The 27,490-nt window shown below is 46.4% G+C and overlaps 1 protein-coding gene across 4 annotated transcripts in view; it reads right to left on the bottom strand.

Moving 5' to 3' along the window:
- The window catches only part of LOC119393738 (uncharacterized), a 90,519-nt gene that overhangs the window by 42,375 nt on the left and 20,654 nt on the right, over positions 1-27,490 (bottom strand). For all 4 annotated transcript variants that reach the window (XM_037660859.2, XM_049416334.1, XM_037660860.2 and 1 more), the window contains exons 8-9: positions 9,896-10,049; positions 9,611-9,779 (exon numbers count right to left, since the gene is read on the bottom strand). In XM_037660859.2, coding sequence (XP_037516787.1) covers positions 9,611-9,779; positions 9,896-10,049 — 323 coding nt within the window. The remainder of the gene's footprint in view (positions 1-9,610; positions 9,780-9,895; positions 10,050-27,490) is intronic.

Here is a 27,490-nt window from a genome sequence, read left to right as displayed (position 1 = left end):
AATAACAATTTATGTCAGAGCAAAAGGTGAATGTTTGAGAACGCCTAAAATGTCAGCATTATCAAACAGTAGTGCTCTACTAATCGAGAAATTAAGGTAAATGTAGGACACGATATGCGCCACTAGTGGGACATTTTAGAATGAGCCCGATGACGTCAAGAGTACAATTAATCACTAGTACTCAAACTACTTAGAATAAAAAAATAAATTCCGTACATTAAAGACGTAATAAAATGCTGCTTGTGCGTTTCTTTTTCATTCATGGAAAAAAGAACTTGGCGTTACCAAGGAGAACGGCGCGGGTGGTTTAAGAGTTCTGTTTTCGCCGGGCTGCTCTCCGCTCACGCGGTTGCGTCTCAGTGGTAGTTTCGTTATCGCATACTGTCGCGTGTGCTTTGCACGCTTATGAAAGTCGTTCTAATGGAAAGTTCGACAAAATGCCGCGTCCCTGTTATGTTTCCGGGTGCTTGAATGCTGTGCACCGCTTGAGCAACAGCGGCTGCAGCAAAGAAACTGACTAGACTTTCCAACGGATGCCGCAAATAAACCCCTATGCCAAAGTGGCCGAGAGTCCGAACCTCTATGACAGTGTACTAAACAACCAAGACATCTGCGTGTGCTCGCTGCACTTTCTTGCAGAGGATTATGAGATTAACCACAGCTTAGGCAAGGCTTGTAATGTGTTCTTCAGAGCAGAAATCGCAGCGTTGGCTGCCGGGCAGTAAAAGCGGGCAACGTTGGGCAAGGCAAACGCTACGTCAGAAGGCCCTTTCCAGGCGGGCGATTTGAAGTGCGCTAATGCTATGTGGACCACTGAAATGGAATTTTTTCTTGAAATAAGCATTTCCTTGGCATGAAACAAGCACTACGAGGTTTCTGGATAGCTATTTCAGCAATCAACGTTGACTTAACATTTACCTTTAGTGTCCCTTTAACATAGATAATCTTTACACATAGGAAATGCCGCTTTGTATGCAATTATTAAAGAAAGCCTGCAATTACTTTCTGGTAATAACATTATCTCATCATGACGTGGCAGCACATAAGATAAACACAAATTCCTCATGAATTAAATCTGTGCTGATAGATGAAGTTCACGGGTTTTGTACACTAATTAGCCGTCGTGTTGCTCTTCTCCGCATGTCTGTTCTAAATAGACATGCTGTGCTCACTTTCTTCCTGGTTTAATAAACCCCAACTCTAAAAGAAACTTGTCAAATGTGGCACCTTTCTTCACCTGCTGTTTCTGGAATTCTTACAGAAAACTTCAGCAAGTGCTACATGTGCAGTGTCCTGATATGTTGAAGAATGTTTGTTAGCTGCACTACGATCCATGGTCAGTGCATGCTTAATATTTTTTAGTCTATTAAATGAACTTTATGTGATGCAAATACTTGCTGCCTCTGCTATTGTGGAGGTGTATCAGGCTGCAACACGCAGCGAAGAACCACATTGATGTGTAGAGATTAGGTAGTCCCGTTCTTCCTGGGAAGTCTGTCCCTAACTAAAGATACATGTCAATAATTACATATGCCATGTCCTGGACTGTATAGATTCCAACTGATTACTCCATTACAACGCAAGAAACTGCGATTTGCGCATGCATGGCTAGTCATCATCAAATTTAAACTTCAGTGTGTGTGTGCGTGTGTGTGTACACCAGCGACTTGCTAGTGCTCCAATTTTTCACATGGATATAACCCTACACTATCTTTCTTAATTCTGCCTTGAAGGGGCACTGACAGCATTTCGTGAAGGTGAGTTAACTCTGCCATACAAATCTCCTGCATAGAGAGATGCCTCTTAGCAAGTGTGAAGCTCAGCAAATGCCGATATGATATTTTATTTTGATATTAAAGCCAATTTTCCCATGGCGCACCTACAGACATCGACACTAGCTCGAAATCAGGCTACGGTACTAATTCTGGTGACTTCATGCAGCAGTCTGGCTAGCTGTGATAATGTCAGGTACCAAAACTTTCAAAATGGCTGCTTGTGCATCACCAACGGAGCCATGTTGCGAAGCAGGAGTGGAAACATCACGATATCTTGCGTAAGCATGTGATGAGGGGCTCATATCGTGTTGCGAAGCCACGGTACAGTAGGAACCAAAACTAGCTTTTAAAAATATGCTGCAATTACTTTTTCAGGGTGCACTCACGCTTAGCAGTACAATTGCTAGGATCTTGAGGGCTTGGCCTTCCATTTGATGAGAGAGAGAGAGAAAAAAAAACACTGACCACTGAAAATTTTTGTGTCAGTACCCCTTTAAAGGCAGGGTAGTTATTGGTGGTAGACACATTAATAAAACTTTCTGCTGTGAAGGGATGAAGCTGACCTAACTCCTGTCGCTAGTTTGTGCCCTTACACAAAAGTTCCCGTCTTATTTGCTTAAATCCATGGAAAATTCCAATGGCAGCTTCAGACCCCTTCCCAAATATGGGGGAAAAAATATTCAAGGTCACCCACATGCAAGGTCACCCTGGACCTGTGGAGCAGCTCGACCTTGAGAATACAGTTGAAAATTTGGTGGATGCAAGTGGCAACCTTGAGTGATAACACCAAACAGCAGGCGTGTACTTGGTGATCGATGGTTATTCACATCACAATGAAGCGCTTACTCTCAAGAAAGTGCCAATTTATACACTGGAAGTTGTAGGGTGCCATCAGGTGATTGCTTTATCATGAAAATTTTTCGAAATGACTTATTTGAAATTGTACGAGGAACGATAAAATTTTGTGTTATCGTGCCACCATAAGGCACCCTTCTTGTCAAAAAGTCACAGGTTTTCATGAGAAATTTCCGCTATTTTTGCATTATGCAACAGTTTGAAACTTTGCAGACACAACTGTCAAGTGTGCGATTCATGCACAATGCTTTTTGTCTGTCTGCAATAATGGCTTCCTTTTTTGCCAACTTAAAAAGTCCGGAGGTTGCAGGCTTCACTTAGAAGGCTATTTGCCATCGCTCAAATAGATGATGCTAAAAATTGCACAGTCCTTCCTCAGAGACTGCCCTATGACTTCTTTCCAAAATAACTAGTGTTCTGAATGTAATTACTAGAGCCGACAAAATGGCCAGGGGCTGGTGTGATATGTGGTCAAGTAACCAAAACCTTTCTCATTTAAAAACATATGCGGTAACTTGCAAGCACGCCACATGAGAAGGCAGATAACCTTACTGTTCCAAGATTTTCCAAGAAAACTCCAACTTGCTCTTGTTGGAGCACAAATGTTCTGAATGTAGATTTGCAGCGAGTGTTCTCAGTGGAAGGACCGTGCTCTTGATCTGCCATTAGAATTTGGCACTGCTTGCACCAAAATCTACAACCAAAACAGCCATTTGTTCCCAATATGCAAATGACAATGCTGTTTGCTTTCCAAACAAAGCCCGAGCGTAAAAGTAAGGCAATTCTTCCAAGCTTTCACCAACATGCATTAAGGATTGTGATTCATAAAACACACTCTTAAGGCATTGGCTGCAATGTCACGACTATAAGCTGTGCAAGTGGTGCTCATCAATGCTGATGTGGAAGACAGCATTCAAATGCATATTAAGACCAATTCGCTGCTAGTGGCCAATTGAAAAGGAATCTACTTTGTGCTTTTCATAGCCAGCACTGTGAACTTTGGCTTGGTACCTTTGTTTATAGGGAACAATGAACACAAAACTCAATGACAGTGAAAAAAACGACAGATTTTTATTCCGTCAGCAAAAAGGTAATGGAAAGGTGTTTCTCACAGTACGTGCCTTATACGAGGGCCAAAGCAAAAAGGAACAAGCCAGAAGCAGCATTTATTTTAGTGTTTTTTTTTTACGTCCTAGAATATGCCACCTAAGCAGAAGCTTACAGTCGTGAAATTCCAGTGCACATGTCACATTAACAAGGCTTAATGAACAAACGCATATTTCTGCGATAACACTGCTGTTTGTGGCCTGGACATCTCAATCACAGCAACAACGACTTTCACAGACCACTTCAGCAAGTCTGGCTAAAGAAGACATCACTGTGCAAAACTCTCCTCACTTTCATGACAACAAACAATGTGACTAAAGACAACGTTATTACAGATGCGAGAAAACAGGCAAGCGTGAGAGATAAATTTTCAAATGTCAGTGAACAAACGGACATACCGAAAATAATTTATGTTACGAAATCAACAAACAGTTTGTATGTGAGCCACTCTCAGTCACACCGAGAACTACCACCATCGATTACACAGTAACAACATAATCGATGTGCCAGGAAATACACAAGGGCACTGAGGTTATTAAATGGCTTTTTGAAAGTCCGGCAGGCAAACAGATGTAGTATGTACAATGTGCTGAGAATAGATGCACAAAGAGTGAAAGCCTGTGTTCTGTCATTTACATCAGAATGTATTAGCAATAGACTTCCAATCCAACTGTGATAAATGGTACAGTCTACAAGGTAACCTCAGGATACAATTTTCAACTATTCATACAGCTCATTAAAGGGCACTGTACACATGACATAACAATGTAAATAATAATAATAATAAAAAAGTGACAAGAAAGAGTGAGGACCAACAAGTGAAGTTGTCATCTTTTATACGACGATGAAAGCCACCAGGTGGAAAAGAACTGTAGAAATGTGGTCACATGAGACATGCTACCTATGTACAATTTTGTATAACAAAAAAGTGTATTGTAAGAAATGTTATACACCTGGAAAATCAATGTTTTTCAGATAACTATTAAACACATAGATCAGGACAGGAATTCACTTCTGCGAGAAAGAAAGAAAGAAAGAAAGAAAGAAAGAAAGAAAACTGGGAACACAATTAAAAAAATGGACAGATGACAAGCTCACTTGCAGGCTTCAAAACACTGCACACCAATATGCCAACCCAATAGTTAATGAGAGGTACTGTACAATGTCATGCAATGCAGGAATTGGCCACCTATGCAATGCGTCAGCATTGTTGTGCTGATAAAAGTGTGAAACATGCCTGCTACCATGATGGATACGTATCTATGCCCGACCGCAGGCCCATTCAGAAATAATGCCATTGTGTTAATTCACTGCATATTACTGGTGCTGCAGAAAAAAAAAAAAAAGAGCCAGTGTCCATTCAAAACAAAAGCCCCAAACACAGTTTATATCACGGCTAGTACAAATACTGGCATGCCACCTTGTGTCAGCCACTGGCGTTGTAAATGAGGTTGTGGCCTAAAAAACTTCATCTCGAAAACTCCACTCCCAGCTGATCACTTTTGAACATACTTTCAACTTCACACAGTGCTGCCTGAGCCGATCTGAGTGTACTGAAAACAATGTGGCTGATCAAGTTATCGAATGCACGGCTGCTTTCCTAACAGTGCTGGAAGACCTGTGCGGCATATGGGTTTGCTTCCCTGAGGGAGTCATGCCTTTATAAAAGTTTGGTATGGTGCCCCATCACTGAAGCACTTCTTAATGAGACGATTCTCTATATTTGTTACATATGTGCTTTGCACTTGCCACTGGGACAAATTTAAACACAGCAGAATGCTCCCGTTCAGTTTTTCACAGGGCTCAGAGAACAGAATGCGGAAGCGACAAAATTTACATAACAAACAGCCTGTGGTGATTCTGGTGAGAGGGCTTCATAGTTAATAAGAGCAAAAGCATAGCAGCAAGAAAGATAGTGGTGCACTCAAACAGTACCACCTAGCAAAAATGGACATACTGGGGCAGTGACAGTGAGAAAGAACAACCAATTTTTCACATGCAGATTAAAACTAAGACCCAAATCCTTGTTACCAAGTTGCAAAACAACACAGATCATGCAATGTGCATTGCCCACAATCAAAAGATGTGAGGGGCTGCACATGGCCAACTAAAAAAGCATTTGCTTTAATTAAAAGTGAAAAGGTTTTGTAATTGCCCTGACTGAACCAGCAGTTGCTAACCTCCTTCAGAATCAACAAAGTTTTAACAATAAGCTTCAGCAAGTTCACAACGCCTTCGTAGAAAGCACTAAATCACTCGAAACAACAGAGCTATCTTTGCTGTATTATGACATGCACTTTGGCCTTGAAGCTGCCACATACAGTTGTTACACTGCAATGCCTTAGCTATGGAACGAAAATGGAATGCACCAGCAACCAAAGTGTTGGTAGCTAGCCAAAACCACAGCAGAACTATGAAATTTACAAAAAGGCAGGCACAGTAAAATCTTCCCAGCCACTTTGGTTACATGCAAACAGCATCACATTTATAAGCAGAAAACAATGCTACAATATGGGACGAAATGAAAAAACACAGACCATAGTGCTGCGGTCTGTGTTCTTTTGTTTCATCCCATCTTTTAGCACAGTTTTCTGCTTATAATCATGAACCAACCGGCTCAAATGTGTACCTTTCTGCAACTTCATGTTCGTACATTGATTGTGGGGAAGGCCATTTCAACCAACGATGACAGAAAGCCATGAACCAATCAACAGTGTCAACACAACCAAGAGGTTCCTTTTTCAGTTGTGATTCACAACTGGGCTAACAATATCGTGGCTCTCTCACTAACAAACCTTGAGCATGTTTACCACAAATATCAGCATCACGATATTCAATTAAGTGGCCAGGGCTCTTTGAATCCCACATCTGCTCCAACCTCAATAACTTGAACTCAGTTATTTAGGAATCCCGCCTAATTCGAATATTTTCTGCGGTACTGTATTTTCTCATGCAAGTTCGACTTGATAATTTGAAGTGGTGGCCTGCACCAGCACGGTTAATTAGAAGATTCTGGGTGTCATGTGGCGATTCCCAATCCTGAATTCACCACAAACCTGGGAATTCGACAGCCCTATGGAGCAAAGAGGCAATGCCACATAGACATGTTCAGGATTGTTCACAATACAGACTGGCTTTTATTACTTTTTTCACTTTTCCCAGAAAGAATGGGCAAATGGTCATAGCATGACACTATGCTTTGAGGAGCACATGACCCACTGCAAGCAAGCGCTGCATTGCAGTGATGTCTCCTTCCTCCTCCACAGGGGCATGTTTCAGCAGTGCACAAAGCGTACTAAGGACCACAGCTTTATTCCTTTTTTATTTTTTTTGGTGCTGGCAGCAACTAGGTTGGGGTGGTTTACCTATCAATCATCAACATATTTATGCGGCATTGTCTTGCAGCTCTGTAAGGCGGCCGTATCCCCAAGTTTGCGGCGAAATTGGGATTGGGTATTGCTGGAAAACAGTTTCCTTGGAGCTGCAAACCACTGAACAAAGCACCTCTAAGTAGTTTCAGTAATCCAAAGTTCTCAGGACGCCGTTATTTTGTATGTTCGCTGTTTTTTCGCAGAGCGAAGTGTTACAAATGCTGTAAAGGCAGCACTGGTGGTGACGCAACAGTAGCCTGCCCTGCAGTCAGGGCACAGCCCTATGAAAATGGCTGTTCCTCAATCATGCGTAAATTTTGAAGCCATTTCTAAGTGTATACCCTAGAAGGCCAACTTGTAATTTTTGGATACCATAAACACATGCCACATACCTATAGATTCATTATACATGGGACAGCTCTACATGGACACAGGTTGAGCTTAAGCCATTAACGAGTGTTATTTTGTACCACAATCAGAGAAAATCAATAAATGAAGCACTGTCTGCTGAACAAAAGAGAGAGAGAGAGAGAGAGAGAGAGAGAAGGACTTCATAAGTTTATGAAGTTCCCAAGTTCAACAAGACCTGTCCAGGGCATTTTGAGATGCACTGAAGTTGCGGTGCAATTTCTGTGGAAAATGCCAAGCCCTGCAGGTGGCAAAGGAAAGCTCGCATAAAATCTTTTTATGGTGAGATGGAAGTGCCCCTACGAAAGCTGATGTGAAATTGAACAGACAACGTCGCAGGAACCAATGTTTCCACAAGAGGACTTGTCTGTCAGAGCTGATATTTACAGAACAATGCAGAGCTGAGGAAGATTTTGACGCAAGTGATGGGGCTCCATCCAGGGCACTTTTCTCAATGTAGTGTGACAAAACTCGAATCAGCCGAAGCGCAAACACTTACAGCACTGAAAAGGCAGCCAGAGTGTAAACAAGTAACAACTTGACCTATACAAAGCCATTACTAGAATAACACCCCTCGTCATGTCATTTTAAGATCAACTAGTACTATCACACACTTGCCACTATGTGATTATGACATTGATCATGACAAGCAGGCAATAACACTTGCAATTCAGCATGAACTGTCACCAGTCGTTTCCCATAGAGGAAAATGAAAGAATCAGTTACACAGGAGCAGCTTTCATTCTACAAACACACTAGCATAATAACAGCCAGCCTCTATATACAGAACTTTCACACAATGTATAGGATTGCAGACTATGCATTGCAGGCGATTGTGTTGCATATAAATTACACCGCATGCATAAAGAAACCGGGAACAAGTGCTTCACATGCTTTGTTGTGGATTGGAGAGTGGCACACTGCAAGAATACCTAAAAAAAGTTTCTAATATGCACTGGCATTTGCACGTGCCAGATTCACATTTTACCGCAGCATATCGAGTGAAGATCTAAGAGAAGGCATATTAGGAATTGCTTGCTCTACAGTTATCCAACAATGAATGTGATGATACCTCTCTTCAATATGACTTTACTTAGACTAAAACACAATCATCCAATTTCAACTTCAGAAAGTTGGTCGCTCAGTGAAGGGTATTAAAAGACATACCAGATTAATGAGAAAAAAAAAAGTGCTGCTTCAGGACACCAGGAACCAAATTAAAACAAAACCTCTCGCTGCAACAAGTTAAGCCACTTGGATGAAGCAAGTTTAGAGAAGAGAACACCGGTTTCACAACAGACCACTGGTTCACATGATACAGCAGCTCTGCCTTGCAGTCCAAGACGATACAACATTGCAGCTGAGACCAGCAGTAAGAGACAAAACCCACCAGGTACACGAGATAATGTGCACCTGTTTGACCTTCATTTGAATGTCTCTTGTGTGATCAAACAGGTTCACATAAGGGGCCCAGACGGCAGTGCCATTGTGCCTCTCAGATTGGGTGCTTGGACAGTAATGAATGTATAGTGTGCGCACAGAGCAGTGCACCCGGTTCTTAGGTCATTTGGATTGCAGGCTAATCAAGGCGTGTGCAGCAGAACCGTGTAGACGGGTCAATGAATTTACACACACTAGATTCTTACAGAGCTTCTTATGCTGCATAGTGAAATACCTTTTGGAGCACACAACTTGGCTTTTCCCTATACGACAACGTAATGTTCAATGCTGCAGGCAAAGTATGGATAGTTAATGACGGAGACACTATACCAAAAGGCACCACAGCCCAAGGGTCATTAACACGTGCGCTATTCAGTGACTGCAAAAAGGCAACAACTGATATTTCCCCATCATCACAATACAGAATGCTTGCATTCTGTGCCAATTACATCGAAATTATTCCCCTTTACCCTCTTTCAAATTGCAGCAGGCAGCCTCATTCGTCTAACGAAACGTGGCCGGAGGTCCAGCAGAACAAAGAACCAAGTGCACGCTTTCCTGCTGCCCCTATGGGCCACAAACAAAATGCGTACGCTGTGACTGGTTGAATGCACAGGATGAAGGACAAATTGACCCCCCAGGGCAAGGACCCACCTGGCCTGGCGGCAGCGCAAGCTGTAGCCGTTGATCGCTGTACTGTCGGGCTCAAGCAGGGCCCTGCCGTCGCGACAGAACTTGCATGGCAAGTCTGTCTGGAGTACTCCACGCTGCGCCAGCCAGGGCACAGGGTTCTGCCCGTCCACTACCCTGCGATACTGGGCCTCTACACAAAGCAGAGGTACACATTATTCGAGCTGTCTGAGCTGGCCTGTGGCGGCATGCTGCCGCCGCCACCGGCACCCGCCCTAGCGGGCGGGCCAGTGGGGGGGCTAGCCGTACCCAACTGCTGGATCTCTTCCTGGAGCACCTTGGAGGGCAGCACCTTGCTGGGCATCACTTTCACCATGAGCAGGGAGTTGGCCGTCACTGCAGTGCTCCCGCCGGTGATGAGAGGCACTTGACGTGCCACGGGAGCAGCGGCAGGCTGCTGCGTCTGGGTGAAACACAAGAGCACCAGCTTGTAAAAGATAAGGTTTCTGGACCAAACGGTTAGCAGTGCACAAAGGTTCTAGCCGGTCACCCATTTCGCATAAGAACCAGAACAAAGTATCGAGCAGTCTGTAAATTCAGCGTATGCAAACAAAATCAAATTGGACTGAATAAAATAGCTTGACCAACTTTGGGCCATTCAGCAAGCCGGAGATGCCACCTGGGTCCAAGGACTTCGAGCCGTCATCATCGACAGAGAGTGGGACGGGACAGGGGTTAATCCCCTCTTCCCCCCGCCTCGCCCGAAGGAAACTGCCGGACTTTTAATAAAGTTTATTCATTCATTCATTTGTTCCATATCTTGGAGTAGGAAGATACGCTGACTTGGGAATTATGGTATTTTTTTTTTATTTTCCTGGGGCCGTATTCCGAGACAATCACTTTTGGAGCTATTGCCAAACTATCACCTTCCATGCGTGCTGATTGGCTGGCGAGCAAAACTGGAAAATTGATGGTGCCATCTGGTATTTCCAGCAACGTCACAAAGCTCTGTGGTTCTCTTGACATGCCTAGAACTAATGAACACACCTTATCACCTTTAGTTGGGGGTAAAGTCTAGCATTTCAGCAGCACAGATGGTAGTTTCTACTACTGCTCCATTGTGGATGTGCACAGCGTTTTTTTCACTGGAACTTTCAGTTAGCGTTACCTTCTTGTGCTTTCAGCGATTGATGTTTTGCGAGCGCGTGCTTTGTTGTAGTTTGAATGTGCCAGCAGTGCCAACTGTGCATTGTGGTTTGTCGCCAGGCTTGTGCGAATATTCGAGCACTTCGAATATTCGAACGAATATTACAGTATTCGAATTCACTTCGACACGAATTTAAATTCTAGGAAATTTCAAAGTATTCGAAATGAACGAATAGACATATAAACCGCACGTAATCCCCTGTAAAGGTGGTTTCGCTGCAGTGGAAGGGTGCTATGCCGTGAATACACCTTTCCAGGAAAAATCCGCACTGCCACGGAGCCACACTTAAAGGTTAAACGAACATACTATTAGCCTCACATCGATTCATCATTTTTTTAAGTTTAAAAGCTTGTTATACCAGCCACACTTAAAGGTTAAACGAACATACTATTAGCCTCACATCGATTCATCATTTTTTTAAGTTTAAAAGCTTGTTATACCAGATTGTGTGCTCTAGGTATAGTAAATTTTAAAACGTAACATATTTTACAGGTTATCACTTGCATTCTACCGAAAGTCAAATCCTGCTACTACTCAAAGTTGCTTCCACTTCACTTTAACCAAAAAGAATGACATTTGCATATGCCTTGTTTCAATTTTAAAAATATTGTGCAGGTTAGTTGGGTCATGACAAATATGCTCATTTTTCTTTATAAATATGTGATACACACTTTTCGAATTCGCTTTGAAATTATTCGACCAAATTACTATTCGCTTCGGACCTAAAATTTACTATTCGCACAAGCCTATTTGTCGCACATCGGCACAATGTCGAGATGGTGAGACAATGTCGCTGTGGCCGTACACCACGGCTGCACTCCGTGAGTACGACGTTTTAAACTCTCAACGAAAATGAATGTGACACAAGCGAGTGTTCTTTAATAATTATGCTGACCGTTACGCAATAACTAAGACAAAACATTGAAAGTGTAATGTTTTTTATCTCAATTAGCCAGAGGCAAGCCTAGACTGAGTTGAATGCACTTATACAGTGCCACGGCCGCTGGATAAAAAGCGCACGGGTACGGCCTGCCGCGTGCTCCGAAACCGGCGTGACGGGCCTAGTTTCCCGGAGCACCGCCGCGGCGCCACCGGGCGGGGACGGGTTTCGCGGACGCCCGCGGGATCACATGCGCGGCGCGCTTGCGGCAGTTATGCGTGGGCGCGTGCGTCTTCATGTGACGCCCGAAATCCTCTTCTAAAATTTATCTAGCGTGTACACATCAGTTAATTACCGATATTTCTTGTTCATTCTTGCAGCGCTTGGGAATTTTTGTTCTTGCCTTGCTTTTTGCGGAAGTAATCGCGTGGACATGTTTTTATCCTAGAAGACCACAACTAACCAACCTGGAGGCGCTGCACCTTTCTTAATGCATCGAAATTCTTTATTTTGGCTCTGAATATGTTGATTCAGATTTAATCATTTCATTTCAAAAAAGTGATCTCAGAAACTGCAGCGGCCACTGTTTATTTGACACGAGAAAAAATAAACTTCTTCCTTCCTCCAAACATGTTTATAATACACATACGGTACGGTATCGCATGCAACTGCCATGAAATAATTATCATATGTGCGACCATCTCATAGAAGGAGATTCGAGTCACTTTGAAATTTCAGTGACTACATCTTCAATACTGACAATTGGGCGAGCTGTTACGGATTAAATAATATGAAAACGGTCAGACGGAAAGAGTGATGAAGAGGCTGAAAAACACACGAACACAACTGCTTACATTCCTGCCCTTTTCAGTAGTTCTGTTTCTTCCCGTTACGCCGTTTATGATCGTGTAACGAATATTCAACAGAGAACATAAAATCTGGACAAAATGTGAGAAGTTATTTTATTTATTATGAATTCAGGGCTCATCCCTGCCAGCTGCAAACTGCGGCTTGTTGCAAACGTCGTTGAAATCCAGCGGCCGTGACACCACCTTCCCGTTTTCTCTTATCTCTCGTTTTTTTTTTTTTTAGTTCCCACCTTTCAGCCCGCGACACCTTTGTCATCGGTTCCGGTTGTTTCCGAACGCTGTCGCGTTGCGGTGGCGTGCGTTGCCCCGCAATGCCATGTGGTACGGATGTTGGTTGCCGTGAAAAGCACGTGTACTCCTTTTATTCAAAGAGTTGGGTTGTCTGTGGTCATTAGCGGTACAGGCCACAGACTCAAACTTACCTCAGCAAAACATGCGGAGACAAAAAAGTGCATAAAAGCGGCTGGTGAGCGACGACAATATTTCATTTCAAACAAATATACGTGGCAGCCAGCACACACTTTGCGAGCGACTCACAGGGACAAAGTTAAGGTAGGTCGCTTTTGACAGCTATACGGTAAAAAACAAAAAAAAACGGGGGGGGGGGGGGGGGGGGGGGGGCGGAGGTAAACGCTTTCGTTATACTCGTCTCTGTTTTCTTTTTTTATTATTATTGTTTTGTTATGCCTCCAGCTTGTGAGCCCAAATTTTGGCTTCCCATGTCTACTTCCAGTCTGTGCAGACCATAAAACCTTTCGTTTTGGTCCTTTGACGTTAGCCGCTGCACAGGCACTGGCGAATCTTCGTTGCACACGAACGTGATTGTCTTCTGGCAGTCTCCGTCATGTGGACAAAGGATGCATTCATTACACGCACATAAATATAACAACCACTTTTTCACACATTCAGTGCCATATAATGTTGCTACGCGCATTGTGTAATATTCTTTCAGACTCAAAGCAAAAAGTTAGTCCTGGAAAAAAAAGTGCCAGGAGCTCGGCACCTACACGGAAACTTAAGTGGCTATTTAACCAGATTACGCGAACGGACTCAACTGAACGCATGATATGTCGTGACTGCGATAGATGAGATGAAAAAAAACCGCTTGGAACAGCTGAGTGAGATCGCTGTTGCGACCATCACCAACTAATTTGCTGCGGCTGCTGCCCCAACGGAGCCGCCGGCACCCGTTTCCCCTTCCCCGCCCCGTCGCGCCGCAGCGGCCGCAACTGCAACTAGTGCCAACACGCGCTCTCCCATAGAAAGGCGCCCGACGCGGCAGGCCGTACCGTGCGCTTTTTATCCAGCGGCCGTGACAGTGCACTCAGTCTCGTGTTGTCTGACGTTGGAAAATACGAACCGCCAGTGCAGTGAGGACATCATGGGCAAGTAGTTGATTCAGTTATTCAACACGTCAGGCTCTACGTCATGCAAAGCGACACTGTCGTTGAAGTGATCATGTCAGAGTACTATCCCTGTGCTCCACTACCTGCCATGGAAGCAAACAAGGAGAACAGATGCCAGTCTCCTCTCCTTTCGTGTGGCAAGCCAGGTGGCTTCTCAATTGTGATGCAGCCCTCTTGGGGTTGTGGGGGTGTCGTCAGAATATGTGGAAAGTATGAACAGGCTAAGAAACAAGCAAACAGGCTCTTTGGTGTTGCACGCCATCTGTGACAAGTGACGCAGGAGGCAATGGCTTCAGGTTTCATGCTTTACAAGAGCACACGTAAGCAAAACAACTTGAAAAATGTACTACAAAACCTTCCTCACACTTTTTTTTTATCGATAGCCAGTTGTAGACCGAGTGCCAGATATGCAGGCATTAAAGGATATCGTAAAGACTTTTTAGTTAGCAAAGTGGCCACTCCATTCCGCAGACTGCAGTAGATTAGCTTACACTCTAAAAATCACGACCCCAGAATGAAGCTCAATATTCAAACAGTAACTAACTAGGCAAGCCTCTAAAGGGACACAGAAAGCGAGGTTGTAGTGATATAATGCTTGAGAACATTTAAAACATCGACATTAGTGATAACTGTGCTTTGGTAATCGAAAAATTAGGGTAAATTTAAAAGCACGATATCCAAACGATGTACCAACTCCTCAGCAGAACTCTGCGATTACTGGGTGTTTTAGTGAACACTTTCAAGAATCCTTAAAAATAGTCTCTTCGAGGAAAAAGAATGATAAAATCTCTTCCAATGGAAACTGTTGGCAGTGGTGGACCACGAAGTGTCAAGGATGCACTAACTAGTAAGCTGGTTAGCTAAAATTTACTTGTTAACATTTTAATTAGTGGGGTTTGGAGGTTATTTCTGATGGTGATTTTGTAGCCATTAAGATGCTTACATCAAATGTTTTTAGCTCCCATTGTCGGCAGCCTTGAAGTGATCTTGGTTCAAAAGGCAGCGCTGTTATCCGGGCACTCAAATGAGGCCGTCTGAACAATCAAACGAGTTCATCCAAGCAGCCAGTCAAAAGTTAAAAAAAAAAAAGATGGTTGATCCCTCCTTCATAGGAATCGGATAACACGAAAGTAAAGTGTGCCCTTACAGAAGTAACTGAATGTTTACAGAAGTAACTGAATTGATATAAGAGAGTTTGCACAATGTATGGGACAGACGTGTAACGTCTGTCCCATACATTGGGACAGACGTTTAATTGGGACAACGAATGGGACAGACGTGTAACGCGTTGCTGGTGTTCATCGCGGAGGCCACAGTAATGATGAATTACCTTACTTTACCGCTCCCAGAAGGCAACAGCACCCCACCGACCGGGAGAGTGGTAGATATTGCCACGCCTGCTTCTGCTTTTATTTTGATGTGTTCGAGTTTGACCAGCAAGGATGGTTATCAACGCTCGACGCTGGCCCCGAAGCAGTGTTCGAGAAGCTTCACGATTCTGGTAGATCGTTTCGTTAAGATTGTGCGCCGCACGCGAATGTTCCAGCGTTGTCGAGAGATAACGCCGCCACCAGCGATATTGCTGGAAAGTTCCATAGCACCTGTATAAAAGCCGACGCGCTTGACCGCTTGTCAGTTGATCGACGGACGACGCCCTGTTCGCCTCTATCATTGTACAGCGTGTATTGCTGTAGTTCTAGTTCTGATTTTCCGGCCACAAGTTCGGCCAAATAAACAGTTTCATCCTGCAAACGCGGACTGCTGTCTTCGTCGATGTCACGACCACGTGACATCTGGTGGAGGTGCTGCTTCATGATCCGGACGCCACCGCGGAGCGCTGACCCAAGCCCAAGCCGCGACGAGGACGACGGCAAGGAAATCCCGGATCGTTGAACAAGCCGCAGGCAGAAGGGACTGCAGCCAGAGCACGGGCTCCTTCCCGAAAAACCCAGGCAGCCACAGATCTCAACATCGACCACAGCGACGATGACCGACCACGTGCAGCCTGCGCCAATCCTTTTTCGCCAGCCCAAGGAGCCGCCCACCTTCCGCGGATCGTCGTTCGAAGACCCGGAAAGCTGGCTGGAAGCCTACGACTGAGTCGCCCTTTTCAATTCCTGGACCAGTGAAGACAAGCTACAGCATGTCTTCTTCGCCTTGGAGGACGCAGCTAGAACATGGTTCGAGAACCAAGAGCGAACCCTGACAACATGGGACGTTTTTCGCAGCAGGTTCCTGGCAACATTCACCAGCGTTGTCCGCAAGGAGAGGGCTGAGGCTCTGCTCGAAACCCGCGTGCCGCTGCCAAACAAAAACGTGGCACTCTTCACAGAAGAAATGACGAGGCTGTTCCGCCACGCAGACCCTGAGATGCCCGAGGAGAAGAAAGTTCGATTCCTCATGCGAGGAATCAAGCAGGAGCTGTTCGCGGGACTAATCAGAAACCCACCCAAGACCATCCAAGAATTCCTCGCGGAGGCAACAACAATCGAGAAGACGCTAGAGATGCGCACTCGGCAGTACAATCGCCGCGCATTCCAAGACAGCGCAGCAGTTCACGCCCTCGGTTCCGACGACTTGCGCGAAACGATACGAGCCATCGTGCGAGAGGAGCTGCGAAAGCTCGCACCTTTTACACAGCCCGAAGTGACGTCGATTGCGGACGTTGTACGCGAGGAAATCCGACAATCACTGGGTGTTCCTCAAGCGGCACCGCCGCAGCTGCAAGCAATGAGCTATGCTGCTGCAGCCCGACGCAACGCCCCCCCTCCTCGCCCACGTCAAGATGCCGCGCCGCCCCAGCAGTTCCGCCGCCAGGCGCCACCGCCGCCACCACCGACGTCATACCGCCCGCCAGCCGGTCAGCGATACGCGCCGAGGAAGACCGACGTTTGGCACGCCCCCGACCATCGTCCACTCTGCTACCACTGCGGAGAAGCCGGCCACACCTACCGCCGCTGCCATTATCGACAGATGGGACTGCGTGGGTTCGCCGTCGACGCGCCGCGTCCACAGCAAGGGGGAACGACCACGTGACATCGCCGACTACCTGGCAGGAGCGCAGTGGACCCCCCGAGGACCTTCCCGATCGCCGTCGCCAGGCCGCTACGCCTCTCCCCAACGCCGACCATACACTGGCCCAACCCGGGGCCGGTCACCTAGCCCGCATCCGGAAAACTAAGGGCAGCAACCGATGGAGGTGCGGTTGCTGTACGACGAAATGCCGAAGACCCTCCGCCGCCGACGCCGCCGCCACGACGAAGGCTTCAGGACACGACGCGAACCCCTGATGACGAAACCTCGCGGACCGAAGTAGACCTGACGACGCAACGTGGAAGCAGCGGAACAAACTGACGTAGCCGTGACCCAACGCCACGACCTAACTGCAACGCAAGACGACGAACCAGCGACCTCGATGTTCTTATCGACGGCCACAGCGTCACAGCCTTCGTCGACACCGGAGCCGACTATTCTGTCATCAGTGGACCGTTCGCCACAAAGCTGAAGAAAGTTAGGACAGCCTGGGAAGGCCCCGAAATCCGGACAGCTGGAGGTCACCTCGTAACCCCGGAGGGAATCTGCACAGCGAGACTCACCATTAACAACCGGATTTATCCCGCGAACTTCGTAATCCTGCCGCGTTGCTCGAGAGATGTCATCCTTGGTATGGACTTCTTAGGCCTTCATGGTGCAATCATCGACCTGAGGTCTAAGTCAATAACACTGTCCACGGAAAAGGCACTGCCGCCGCACACTCCGCCAAGAAAGCACGCCTTGAATGTGCTGGAAGACCAGGTCACCATTCCCCCTCGCTCCAGCGTCATCATTTCCGTCGGCACTCAGAAAACAGCAGACCTGGAAGGCGTTGTTGAAGGCGACCAGCACCACTTGATTAACCGCAAGATTTGCGTCACAAGAGGAGTAGCAGAGCTGCGGGCAGGGAAAGCAACAGTTATGCTCACGAATTTCAGCAACGAGTACAAGCACGTGAGCAAAGGCACGACGGTCGCCTACATCGAAGAAATCGTAGAAGCCAGCAATGCTTTCGGCCTCACCGATTCTCCCGAGCCTACTCCCACGAATAAAGCACCGCAACCAGCTTTCGACATCAATCCCAGCCTTCAGAAGCACAAACAAGAACAGCTCAAAACCCTGCTCTTGCAATACAAGGACTGCTTTTCGTCGTCGTCAAGAATTCGCCAGACTCCCGTGGCAAAACATCGCATCATAACAGAGGAAAGCGCCAGACCACTCCGTCAGAGCCCGTACAGAGTTTCGACGCGAGAACGCGAAGCCGTGAAGAAACAGGTCGACGAAATGCTACGCGACGACATCATCCAGCCGTCGAAGAGTCCGTGGGCATCCCCGGTGGTGCTAGTGAAGAAGGATGGGACTCTACGTTTTTGCGTCGATTATCGTCGCCTGAACAAAGTCACGAAGAAGGACGTGTATTCCCTTCCCCGGATAGATGACACCCTGGATCGATTACACAACGCAAAGTACTTTTCGTCGATGGACCTCAAGACCGGTTACTGGCAAATAGAAGTCGACGAGAGAGACCGAGAAAAGACTGCTTTTATAACACCAGACGGCCTGTTCGAGTTCAAGGTCATGCCCTTTGGTCTTTGCTCGGCACCTGCGACTTTTCAACGGGTTATGGATACAGCACTGGCCGGCTTGAAGTGGCAGACGTGTCTCGTGTACTTGGACGACGTCGTTGTGTTTTCCTCAAACTTCGACGAACACCTTCGGCGCCTTGAAGTTGTACTTCAAGCAATCAAGACCTCCGGACTCACCTTGAAGCCTGAAAAGTGCCGCTTCGCGTACGAGGAGCTCTTGTTCTTGGGTCACGTAATCAGTAAGGATGGTGTTCGCCCGGATCCGCGGAAAACAGCTGCCATCGCTGACTTCCCGACGCCCACCGACAAGAAGGCCGTACGCCGTTTTCTCGGCTTGTGCGCCTATTACAGACGTTTCGTCAAGGAATTTTCACGGATCGCCGAGCCACTGACGCAACTCACGAATGCCGAAGTCGAATTCAGGTGGGAAACGTCGCAAGTTCAAGCATTTCAAGAACTGAAACGACGCCTGCAGACGCCTCCCATACTTGCACATTTCGACGAATACGCCGATACGGAAATCCACACCGACGCAAGCAGCGTAGGACTCGGCGCCGTCCTTGTGCAAAAGACCGACGGATTCGAAAGGGTCATCAGTTATGCTAGCCGGTCGCTATCAAAGGCAGAAATCAACTACTCCACAACAGAAAAGGAGTGCCTGGCCATTGTCTGGGCTACATCGAAGTTTCGCCCCTACCTCTACGGCCGGTCCTTCAAAGTTGTGAGCGACCACCACGCCTTGTGTTGGCTAGCTAACTTGAAGGACCCTTCAGGTCGCCTCGCACGGTGGAGCCTACGACTTCAAGAATTTGACATAACCGTCGTTTACAAGTCCGGAAGAAAACACTCCGACGCCGACTGCCTGTCCCGCGCCCCCGTCGACCCACCGCCGCAGGACGACACGGAGGATGACTGCTTCTTGGGAACCATAAGTGCCGAAGACTTCGCCGAACGACAGCGAGCGGACCCAGAACTCAGGGGCCTTGTGGAATACCTCGAGGGCAGGACCACCGTTGTTCCCAAGGTATTCACGCGAGGACTGACGTCGTTTTTCTTGCGCAACGGTGTTCTCCTTAAGAACTTCTCGCCGCTTCGAGCCGATTCCCTTCTCGTAGTGCCCTCGACATTGCGATCAGAGGTCCTCCAGGCTCTGCATGACGACCCGACGTCTGGACACCTGGGTGTTTCTCGCACGCTCGCAAGAATACAGGAAAAGTACTACTGGCCGCGCCTTGTCGCCGACGTAACTCGCTACGTCAAGACCTGCCGGGACTGTCAGCGACGCAAGACACCGCCGACTAGGCCAGCCGGACTTCTGCAGCCTATCGAGCCACCTCGACGGCCGTTCCAGCAAATTGGGATGGACTTACTGGGGCCGTTCCCGACGTCCAATACCGGAAACAAATGGATCGTCGTAGCTACCGACTACCTCACCCGCTACGCCGAGACAAGGGCCCTACCTAGAGGCAGTGCCGCCGAGGTAGCGAAGTTCTTCGTTGAGAACATCCTCCTGCGTCATGGCGCCCCAGTGGTCCTCACCACCGACAGAGGTACGGCGTTTACTGCTGACCTAACTCAGGCAATACTGAGATACAGCCAAACAAGCCACCGCCGGACCACAGCGTACCACCCACAGACCAATGGCCTCACCGAGCGGCTAAACAAGACCATCGCCGACATGCTGGCCATGTATGTCGACGTTGAACACAAGACGTGGGATGCCATCCTTCCGTATGTGACCTTCGCATACAACACGGCCATGCAAGAAACGACGCAAATGACGCCGTACAAGCTGGTCTACGGAAGGAGCCCGGCAATGACGCTCGACGCAATGCTACCAACCGCCACCGACGAAGCTCGACAGCTCGCCCGCCTGCGCATCAAGAACCAGCAGAGCGTCGACAGCCGTCACTATAATCTTCAACGACGCCACATGGAGTACCAACCCGGTGACCGTGTGTGGGTCTGGGCGCCGATACGCCGACGTGGGCTCAGTGAAAAACTTCTTCGGCGATACTTCGGGCCATACAAGGTGCTTCGACGTCATGGCGCTCTTGACTACGAGGTCGTCCCGGACGGCATTACGAACTCCCAGCGACGCCGCGCACGACCTGAAGTTGTCCATGTCGTGCGCCTTAAGCCGTTTTTTGCGCGTTAGCGACCCTGGAGACTCTACTTTTTCCTTTGTTATTGTAATTTATTTGTGTATGCACTTGTTTTTTCCTTTCCATGTTCTGTTGCAAGCATCGGGACGATGCTTTTTCAGAGGGGGGCAATGCCACGCCTGCTTCTGCTTTTATTCTGATGTGTTCGAGTTTGACCAGCAAGGATGGTTATCAACGCTCGACGCTGGCCCCGAAGCAGCGTTCGAGAAGCTTCACGATTCTGGTAGATCGTTTTGTTAAGATTGCGCGCCGCACGCGAATGTTCCAGCGTTGTCGAGAGATAACGCCGCCACCAGCGATATTGCTGGAAAGTTCCATAGCACCTGTATAAAAGCCGACGCGCTTGACCGCTTGTCAGTTGATCGACGGACGACGCCCTGTTCGCCGCTATCATTGTACAGCGTGTATTGCTGTAGTTCTAGTTCTGATTTTCCGGCCACAAGTTCGGCCAAATAAACAGTTTCATCCTGCAAACGCGGACTGCTGTCTTCGTCGACGTCACGACCACGTGACAATATAAAAGGCGCGTTTGTAAAGCTTCTAGAGTCTGTGGCCGTGGCACAGTGGATAGTGTGCCCGGCATCTGTTGTTGTGGACCGAGCGGTCGTGGGTTTGATACCCGTAGACGGAACTTTTTTTCTTTGACATCTGATCGTGTACCGTATTTACTCGAATCTAACGCGCACCCTTTTTCCGGAAAAACGAGTCCGAAAATTGCATGCGCGTTAGAATCGAGTACCGAAAAAAAGAAAAAAGAAACTCGGTTATTGTATTGCCATTGACATTTCAAAATAGCCGCCTCCTATGCACCTTAGCCATTTCTGCCATTTTTTCAGTTCGTACGTGTGCTGAGGAGATTGTCATCCCGTTCTGCGTTCGCATTGACGGCATGGAAGTGCTGACTCCAAATACTCGACGAGTGTACCACAATGCCGCATTTAAAAGCAGGGTGTCGGAACGGAACGAAAACCGAAAACGAAAAACGAAAAAAAACGATATTCTGGACTGGAACGAAAACGTAACCGAAACTTTATCTATTATTTCGTTCCAGAGTGAAAACGAAATTTTTTCAATCGTTTTTCGGTTCACGAGAAAACTTCGCAATCCGGAGCAACTGAGCTCGTGCAATGTGAGCATATCTCAGGGTACGGTATAAGCGCGTACCTCAGGCAGGAATTCCAAAGCAAAGATATGTTGAAATTGTGCGAAAAACGAAAACAGTGGCAACCAGAGATGTTTATATTAACGCAAGTGGATTTTTGCGCGCCTGTCACGCAGGCCAGCGTAGAGAGGGCATTGTTGGCGCTGAAGTTTGTTACAGCGAAAGCTGTTATGAGATCACAACGGCTCATTTTGGCGCCATAGTTGTCCACCGCCGCCGGTGTCCGTGACCGCTATCGCGTGATATAAAAAAAATAAATGAGAAACAAATTTCTAGGATCGGATGGCATTTCAACCCGCGCCCTCTGCGTGGCAGTCGGGTCTTCCACCACAGTGCCACGCTAGTGCTTCTATGCTTGCGAGGAGCGCAGGACAAGCGTGAGTGCTGACGAGCAGTGCGGCCCAGTGTTCCGTATTCAATACAAAGGCACAAGGTGCCCGAGCGGTGCACTGTTCCAACTAATACCACGGATCTAGAGGGTATTATTCCTCATTAACCAAATCTTATTTTTCTCCATATTCACAACCGCTCCAGACGCGTGGCAAAACTGCTTAGTCTTCTTGTATACTACTTTTGTAAGCATAAAAATAGGCTACGTCGTCATTTTAGCATTAACACATTTAAGCATAAACAATATTAAAACACCACCATTCGTTCAAACATGCTGACCATGCAAATACTATAGGTAGCGGGAGAACTGCCCCTATGGGAATTAGTAGGGTGGTTGTACTGCGCGAGATATGTAACCAAGCTTCTATCCCTCGACCTTGGTAACCCGTTTTGCGTACTCAGTTCTTAATGCATCTAATGACATCAGCTTTATAGGGCGTTCATTCTTAACTCAATAAAACTATCAAGATGCCTTTCTTACGTGGAGGAATTACATTGATGGAATTGAACTGCCCGGCCATACCCAGAGTGCGAATGGGCTAAGTTTTTTCATTCCGAGGAATTGAAAGGAATGGAATTGCGGCAAGTATAATAATTGAAATGGAATGGAGGCGCCCATTCCGCCACACTGCTTCCCACCCACTGCAAAGTGCTCAGCCATAATTCTTCATCATCATCAGTCACAGCGCAAAGTGCACATAATGCCTTACAGATGTGTAGCGTGTACCACGAGACTCCGAAGAATTACAAAAAATGGCATAATGGGAACTTCTCTACTTCAGAAGAATTGGGATCATTTATGGCGTAGCGGGTACCTTGCATGTGTACTTGTGTTAATGCCCCAAGAGACTCTCCAACGGGCTCTACAAAGTCCGCTCTTCCAGCTTTCGTTGTGACTGTGCTGCGTGTGTCGCGCACGCCTGGCGATCTCTTTATCAGAACAGCGGTCTCGCACATCAGAGAGTACACTCAATGACGTGCTGCTTCTGAGATCGTGCTGACTCCCTTGACACAAAGCAATGAGCCCACTTCTTTTGAGAAAATAAATACTATGACTTTGAAATTAATACTGGTTTGTGCTAGTTGGTAGAAATTCGTGGTACAGTTACTCCCGCTCCTCTGAAGAACGTATTTTACCCTTGTCCCACTTTCCTAAGAGCAGGGCAAGTAACCACATCACAAATCCAATGTTCGTTATGATTACCTTAACTTCAAATTTTTCCGTAAAAAAAAACCGTTACGAACCGTTACGGAACATTTTTTTTTCGTTCCGGAACAGAAACGGAACGGAACTTTTTGCGAAAACCGAAACAAAAAACATTTCGTTCCGACACCCTGTTTAAAAGTATAGTTATTACATGTGCAGAGAGACGGACGGAAATCGGGCCGCATCGCGGTCGTTCGGATATAGTTCGGAGTTCCCGAAACGTGCGTGCGAGACTGGCGCAAACAGAAGCAGAAGATTTTTTACAGCAAAGCTTCACGAAAAGGTTTCAGTGGACCAAAGCAGGGCCGGTTTCCCAAAATCGAAGAGTGTTGACAGCGACAAGAAGTTGTCCGACAGCGACGAGGACTGATCCATTACGCGACTCGTATCACCGCCGTAGTGGTGACAGTTTTAGCGGCAAGGCCCACTTTTTGACTTTGTGTTTTACTTTTTTGAAACTTCAGTTCTTTAAAACCCAAATACTTGTTCTTCTGAATGTGCAAAGTTTGACTCCTACGGACTTTTTTTGTTCTTTTCTCTCACGAAAAATGGGTGCGCGTTACAATCGATGTATTACTTTTTTTTTTTGGTCGCGGAAAACGGGTGCGCGTTACAATCGAGGGCGCGGTAGAATCGAGTAAATACGGTAAATTTTTTCTACGTCATTTCCGTGACAGAAATACGTCACCGAAGTCTTGGTGGACTCCGGCATAAAACACTTTCGTGTTAAAAAAAAAGATCTTTGGCTGCCATCCCTTCACAGAGGACTGCATTACATACACTAGTTACGGCCCAAACAAATTACAAAAAAAAAAAAAAAAGAATTGTTTCGGAGTTCTTCTTAGTGTTTATTGAGACTATCACTGAAGCTGTAACTTCTAGTACACTTAAGGTTTACGGCACTTCCAATAGCGACATTCCGAAGGCAGATACAGGGGACCATGCACTCCCTCTTTTAAATGCCAGTAGTGGGAGAGTAAATGGCACAAGGACGGAGCTAAGCATGGAGGCAATGTTTTCGCAGCGCGGGTTGCCGCCTCCTTCGAGAGATGGCACCACGCTGCGTGTAGCGCACCAGTGTATGTCATGTTGTGGCTACATACGCTAAGCAAAACGCAAGATTTATCTCACACTAAGACTGGAAACAACGGCACCCATATGGACGTGTGCACAACATAATGTGGTGTAGTTTGGTGGGGTGTGCCCTTGTGAACATGAGCAAGATTGTTGCTAGTACCATCTCCAACCAATCTGTTTTGCCAACAGCCACTTCATGCTTACAGCTACTCTCAATTACAGGGGAAACAGCAATTTTTAACAGTGGAGCAGTTAAAGCTGTGCGTAAGGTGTGATCCGTGGACTGGAAAAACCTCGCCGTGCGATGACATCATTGTGCTGGCTATGGCAACCGGGCTCAGCCAATAAATGAAAAAAATGCCGCGAAATGGATGCCTATGCTTGCTTGAGCTTGAATATACGTATAATACCGATCGATGGCCAATCCCGATACACAATCAATACCGAGTGATAACCAATAAATACCCAATAATTCATAGAAAATGCCACAACATGAACGGCTATGCTCGCTTGAGCTTGGATGCATGTGTACAGTCGACTCTCGATAACTCAAACTTTAGGTTAATTCAAACAAATATTAAATTTGTGGTTGGCCCATTATGCTTTCAATGTATTTTAATGCCGCTTAGTTCAAACTGCCCCACTGCACGAATTTGGTTAATTCAAACTTTTTGCCTGTCCATGCATGGAAATATCTGCTGCCTTTGTTTGTTGCTTCTAGCTGAAAATTTGCATTTTTAGGTAACTAACAGTTGAAAATAAAGCCGATTCATTGCCTGCCGACAAAACGCTCAAACTAGCCAAACTGCATGCACCGACAATTGCATACTGACAGAGGAATAAAAATTTGTTTAAAAAGCCAAAGCGAACTCCTGCTGAATGCTCTCTTATGTCATCTTTGCCGCAGTACACTAGTGTGATGCGGGAAAACATCCTAAAATTGGAAAGGGAGTACCAGTTGTCACAGGCGCGCAAATATTTTATTCCTTAATTACACACGCGTGTACGCATTCTATAATAAACATTAGTGTGATCGCTGACATCTAAAAATTTTACTGGCAATCATGCAGAACTGTCTATGATCTTGCTGCGGCCCTGAGAAACAATAAAAATCTCAACACTGATTGGTATGTTGCAGTAAGTCAAGCCTATTGGAACTTCTCATAATCCGCCTCTTTCACAATGCCCCGGCACATGCGCCCTTCCCCTAGCGGAAAAGTCGCAACATGTCTCTTCATCTCGGAGGCTTTACATCTGGCAATACCAGTTGCCTTGGCCCCTACCAATACCCTACCAAAACGGCAGAGGGCAGCACAGGAAAATGAAAGAGATGGATTCAAACAAAATTCCGAGGTCCCCTCGAGTTTGCATTATCAAGAGTATAGTGTAATACTCATTGATAGCCAATCGATAGCCAATCAATACTGTTCGATAACCAATAAATACCCAATAATTCATAGAAAATGCAGTGACACACATCGTTACGCACGTTTGAGCTTGGATACACGCGTAACAACGATCAATAGCCAATCGATAATCAATCACTAATGATTTGTAACTTACCGATGCCGATTAAGACCTCAACAAAACCAGATGAGCATTACTTGCCCAATATGGACTTCATCGGGCCAATCCATACTGATCAATATGCAAAACTAATGGAACAAAACACTGACACAGCAAAGGCATACATAATGTAGTACACTCAAACCTTGATATAACGAACATGGATATAACAAATTATCAATTATAACAAAGTAAATTAAGAATAGCCTTGGTAATACAGTCAAACCTCGTTACAACGAACACCACATTAACGAACATTTCAAATTAACGAACTTTTAAGAAATCCCGTGCCGACTGCTTATAGTGTCAATGTAAAAATATTTTACTACTACGAACTCCAGAATAACGAACATTTCATAATAACGATTGTTATTTAATTCCCGTGTAATCTTAACAACACCTCAGTACTACGAACTTATATCCCGAAATGCGAGGATTCTTAGATTTCAGTGTATCGGTGATGCCAGTCGGAGCTGTAAGGTAGCAGAGCAGACGATGCAGTGCGAAGAGCGGATGCCCTCCCCCAAAAATCTGAGATGGTGCGGGAGGAGAAAGACGCGGGCGGATAACTTCTTTTTTTCCTCCATTGCGGAGGCGACAGCGCATCAGGTTTTGTAAACGTCCAACCGCATGCATTGCACACGACTTTCGAGCGAAGGCGACTGCGACAAACAGGCTCCGTCGCGACGGGAGCACCCACATGTTCGCGACAAAGTGTTACGGTTGCTCGATTGAAAACTATTGCGTGCACGCAGGCAAATTACGAAAAATAATTACAGAGTAGATGAATGATAACATGCCAAATTTATTGTTGTCTTGTTTGAGATAAGAATGCCATAAAAGCGTTTTGCGACTTTCTTTTTTCGCAATCTTATGTTTAACCGCGACAGTAGTATCTGCTGTGATCCCATGGGGTGCCCGGAAGCGTACGCTGCCTACGCTACGTCGCACTTTGCAAACTGCGTTATGTTGGGGTTAGTCCACGAGGCGCATCTCGACAACGTTTCCTCTTGCTGTAATAGAACGTTTAAGAAAAGCTGCAGCGCCTCACATCGTTGCTTCGCAGGTAGAAGGGCTACCTCACACGACGACGTTGACTTTGCAGCAAGCTACCACCGAAACATCAAAACGAACCGTCGATCAAAATTAACGACAAAATACGGCCGCTGCCTCGCTCTCCGCGTGAGATGGGGCTGTAAAGAAGGTAGTCTATAACTTGCATTCCTTGAAGTACGCGCCGATTGGAAGCATCACGAGCAAATTGCAACTGAAGTGAGGGTCAGAGATGCTGCCATGTTGCCGGATATCATCATGCTCACTTCCGGCCGACAAGTGATGTTTTCTGGCTTTCCAGAA

This window comes from Rhipicephalus sanguineus, chromosome 5 (genome assembly GCF_013339695.2).
Source record: "Rhipicephalus sanguineus isolate Rsan-2018 chromosome 5, BIME_Rsan_1.4, whole genome shotgun sequence".
Lineage (NCBI taxonomy): Eukaryota > Metazoa > Arthropoda > Arachnida > Ixodida > Ixodidae > Rhipicephalus > Rhipicephalus sanguineus.
The sequence above is the reverse complement of the archived record's forward strand: the minus strand, read 5'-3'. Positions and strand labels throughout refer to the sequence as shown.